The sequence below is a fragment of the Nomascus leucogenys genome, chromosome 13 (assembly GCF_006542625.1).
Source record: "Nomascus leucogenys isolate Asia chromosome 13, Asia_NLE_v1, whole genome shotgun sequence".
NCBI lineage: Eukaryota > Metazoa > Chordata > Mammalia > Primates > Hylobatidae > Nomascus > Nomascus leucogenys.
Window position 1 is genome coordinate 393,096 of NC_044393.1, and position 4,386 is coordinate 397,481.

Genomic DNA, 4,386 nt, shown 5'->3' on the forward strand with positions numbered 1-4,386 from the left:
GTACTCCGCCTTCTTCCCGCCCCCACCAGTGATGTCCAATGAGAGCGTCGTTTGGCCCGTCCTGGTTTACCCGACTCAACCTGATAGGCCGAAACTGCGGGCGAAGCAGGAAAGGGAGGCGTGGTTCGGAGGGAATCCATTCCAGGTTGACTCCACCAGCGAGAATCACAGGTAGAACGGTCAGAGTAGCGGGAGGACGAGGAAGGTGGGAAGTGGGAGGACCGTCCAACATGGCGCTGTGGAAAGCCAGTGCAGGGCCCCAGGGGATCTGCCGGGGCGGATGCAGCTGCCTAGGAGTGCTGGGGCTCGCGCGCCTCGGCGGCTCAAACTCTGACCCCTGGAGATCCTTTCCAGCCCGACCCCTTACTTTACGGGTCAGCCTCCCCCCGTAAGTCCCGTATTTATATTCTTTTTTTAGTTGGTCCTTGTTTTTCTTTTTTTTTTTTTTAGACGAAGTTTCACTCTTGTTGCCCCGGCTGGAGTGCAATGGCGCGATCTCAGCTCATTCCAATCTCTACCCTCCAGGTTCAAGCGATTCTCCTGCCTCAGCCTCCCGAATAGCTGGGATTACAGGCGCGCGCCAACACGTCTGGCTAATTTTCGTATTTTTAGTAGAGAAGGGGGTTTCGCCACGTTGGCCAGGCTGGTCTCGAACTCCTGACCTTAGGTGATCCACCCGCCTCGGCCTCCTAAAGTGCTGGGATTACAGGCGTGAGCCACCGCCCGTCACGCCTGGCTAGTTTGTCCTTTTTATGGGAACTTTGTATTGTATGCGGGTTACGCTGAAAAAGATCGCGATTCGTCCCCTCGCCCTGCAGGCGCCGCTGCCGCCTCGCGTCGGGCGTGGACCCTGCGGCTGGGGCCTGCGCGTGTGCACCCCGAGGTTGTCTCACTTCCTGTTCAGGGCGACCAGTGCTGCGCCCTCCCCACTCCACAGATGAGGAAGCTGAGGTTAAAGTCACTTGCCCCAGGTCACTCCGCAAGTTGAAGCGCAACCAGGATACTCTGGAACACCAGGCAACTGGCCCCACGAAAACAAGTCCCACAACTTCCCTTCTTTGGCTCCTACTTGCTCCCGGAAGAAAAGCCTTAAACGGTATTCAAGCCCTTTAGGATCTGATGTCCTAGGACTCCACTCTGGGCTTCCAGCCTGGGGTGGTACTGGTCCCTAGGCATGGAAGCTCCTCCCACTGCCCCTTCCTTCACCCTGCCACCTCCTCCCACAGGTGTCTTCCTGGTACTCTTGCACAGGCCCGAGTCCCTTACCACCACGGCCTTATCCTGCTCTGGTGCTCTCAGTAATGTTTTCTCCATTTGCTGCCTTTCATTCTTTCCAGAGATTCTTGCTCAACCCAACCAGGCCAGCCCAGGGACTAGGGACATGTAGGGACAATAGTCCCTGCTTCAGACAGTTCAGGGCAGACCACAGAGATGTGACATTACAGACCGTTGTGAGCAGAGGCCTTGTCTCATTCTGTGTTGCATCCCTAAGCCAGGAACAAAGTCCAGCCCAGGCCTGGTTCCAGGGGACACGCAGTAGTGTTCTCTGGCCTGTGCACGTGTATCTGTAGCATCACATGCCACCATGTGAGTCTGCAATCTGCCTGTGAATGCCCTGGTGTAGAAGCCAGGAGTTTGGAGGTGGGAGGGAGCCCTACAGAATAATAGCCAGTGTGAACTCCTGGGAATGTCCAGCCACTAAGACCTGCCCACAGCCCTGCGATGCCAATGTCCTCCTTTTCACGGGAGCAGCTTGCACAGACTTTCAGCGCACAGCTGGCATCGTTTTCCCAGGAGCCATCCTGTAACCCAGGCCAGGTGAAGGACTCCTCCCTAGGACCCCACAGCCCCTGTTCCCATCATCCTTCTGTGGTGATCAAGGCACCCATTACACAGCATTGCCATAAACCGGGTCAGGTTAACCTTTCATTCCCTTAGGAGCTGGGTGGGGGCAGCCAAAAGTATTTGTAGGAGGAAGACAGAAAGGAAGAACGGGAGGAGGGTCAGAACGCCCCTGTAAAGGAAGGAGAGCACCAAGTCCCCATGTTCTGCCTACCCACCTACCCTCCCCCAGACAGCAGATCAGGAGCACCCCAGCCCCCCCCCACCGTCGGTGCCGGCCCCCCGCAGTGGTTGGGGGTATGGGGAGGTGAACCAAGGAGGCCAGGAAGGTGTTCAAGTGCGTGATCCCCCACTGGGTCATATAGGTTACAGCCCCCAGGGCAACTGAAACTCCTCAGGCTCCAGAGGGCTGAAATGAGTCGCCTCCACGTTCTTGAGGTGCTTCCGAGCCAGGAACAGTGCGAGCCGCCGGCGCCGCCGCGAGCTCAGGCCCTGGCCCACCAGCCATGGGAAGGCGGGTCCGTGTGGCCCCTGGGCCTCCTCGCCCTCCAGCTCCTCTTCGCAGCGTGCACGGTAGGAGCGCAGCAGCGCCAGGCACCAGTCCTCGTCCACGCGGTAGCGTGCATAGAAGGCGACCTCCTGCGCCCAGCTGCCAGCGCGCAGCCAGCGGGTGACGACGGCGCGGCCCTCTCCCGCCATCACGACGGGGTAGCGGTGCTCCAGCAGGCGCAGCAGCAGCTCATTGCCCCGGTTGCCCTCCACGTCGCCGGGTGACAGGGGGCGCAGGCGGCCCGAGGTACTGACCACATCGTCTTGCGTGCGTCGGAGCAGCAGCACTGGCCCCGGGTAGCAGCACAGCTGCTCGGCCACGTTGAGGTTGAGGTGCTCGCGCACGGTGCGCACCACCAGCCCCTTCCAACTGTGGGGCATGACCTTCAGCGCCAGCGGCACGAGGTCGTCGAAGGTGGCGTCCAGCACCAGTGCACCCAGCTCCGGGTAGGTCATGGTGGCCCAGGTGGCCGTGAAGCCGCCAACAGACCAGCCGTAGACCACCAGCTGCGCGGGCGAGAAGTGCAGGCGGTGCAGTGCGTACTTGACCACCACGTCCATGGCGTTGGCGTCGTGCTGAGGGAAGGGCACACCAGTGCTGCCGCCGAAGCCGGGGTGGTTCCAGCCCAGCACGGAGTAGCCGGCCTCGAGCGGTGCAGACAGACAACCCATCTCATAGAAGCCCGCGTTGCCTTCGCAGCAGATGACGAGGCGCAGCCCGTGCCCGTGGCTGCCCGGGTGCTGGCGGCGGTCCATGAACATGGTGTCGATCTCGTTGCCGTCACAGGCCACCAGCTTGGCGCGCCGGCCGTGGTAGCGCTCCACGAGGCGCTCTTGGCCCTGCTGCAGCAGCGGCAGCAGCACGCGCGTCATCAGGGACACGGAGCCAGGGTAGAGGAGCCAGCGGCCCAGCGAGTGGGCCAGCGCGTAGCTAGCGAGCTGGCCGGGCAGCTCGCGGAGCTGCTGCAAGAGGCACTGCGCCTGGCTGCGCGCCCCACGTGGAGGCCGCCCCAGCGCGTTCCCGCCCAGCGCCTCGTCCCGCAGCAGCCACACCCCCGCCGCGGCTGCAGCGCAGGTCAGCGCCCGGTGGCTACTGCTCCTGCCCACGGCGCGCACGTCATCCCAGCGGAAGGCCACGGGCCAGCCGCGGAATGTGTAGGTGTAGCTGGCGGTCAGGTAGATCTTGAACACGTGCACCAGCGCCTTCACGAAGCAGACGACGCACATGAGCGGTGGCCCCAACGCCCAGCCGCTGGGCCAGGGTCGCCGCGAGAGGCACAGGGCAGTCTTAGGGGATACCGGCTCCCAGACAGGCCCTGATGGCCTTTGTGACCTAGCCTTCCAGGGCCGAGGGAAGGCTGCATCCTGTTGCTAGGTGATGGGTGCACAAAGCGTTCCCAGAGATGATGAACCCACGGTTCTGCCCGTCCCCCGCCTTCGCCAAGACCCCACCAGCCAAACGCTCCCAGGCCCAGCTTTCCCACCCATGATTTGAGCAGCTACTGTCTCCCTCTTTCTTCCTTATTTATTAAATCGAGATGAGGTCTCGCTATGCTGCCCAGGCTGGTCTTGAACTCCTGGGCTCAAGCGATCCTCCCGCGTCCACCTCCCACAGTGTTGGGATTACAGGTGTGAGTCCCTGCACCCCGCCTCCCTCTTCCTTAAACTTAAGATGGACAACCCCACAGGCCAGAAAGGGACAGCAAGGCCTCCTCCGCCTGTACCAGGCTTGCTGTGGGTCCTGCCCCCATCCCTTCAGGGTCTGCTGGTTTAAACCTCATCTCCCCAGGACGGCCAGGGTCAGAGACAGGGCGGCTGCTGCACCAAAAAGGCGGTATTTACTCTCGGCCTGGCCCCTCCCCTCCACACCTTCCTTCTTCAGTGCTGACCAGAAACAAGCCCTCTCCTTTTCTGGATCCTCTTTTCACTGGCTGCCAGCAACAGCCGTGACCTTCTCGGGCGGGTCTTGCCTGGCTGGGGTTCCTCTTTCTCACT

The 4,386-nt window shown here is 61.6% G+C and overlaps 1 protein-coding gene across 1 annotated transcript; it reads right to left on the reverse strand.

Annotated features, from left to right (window-relative positions):
• Positions 1–2,170: 2,170 nt before the first annotated feature.
• On the reverse strand, positions 2,171–3,936 carry ABHD16B (abhydrolase domain containing 16B). The gene has a single exon (XM_003280161.3). It carries the CDS (start codon positions 3,616–3,618, stop codon positions 2,209–2,211), a length of 1,410 nt encoding a protein of 469 aa, XP_003280209.2. The 5' UTR covers positions 3,619–3,936; the 3' UTR covers positions 2,171–2,208.
• Between the last annotated feature and the right edge of the window lie 450 nt (positions 3,937–4,386).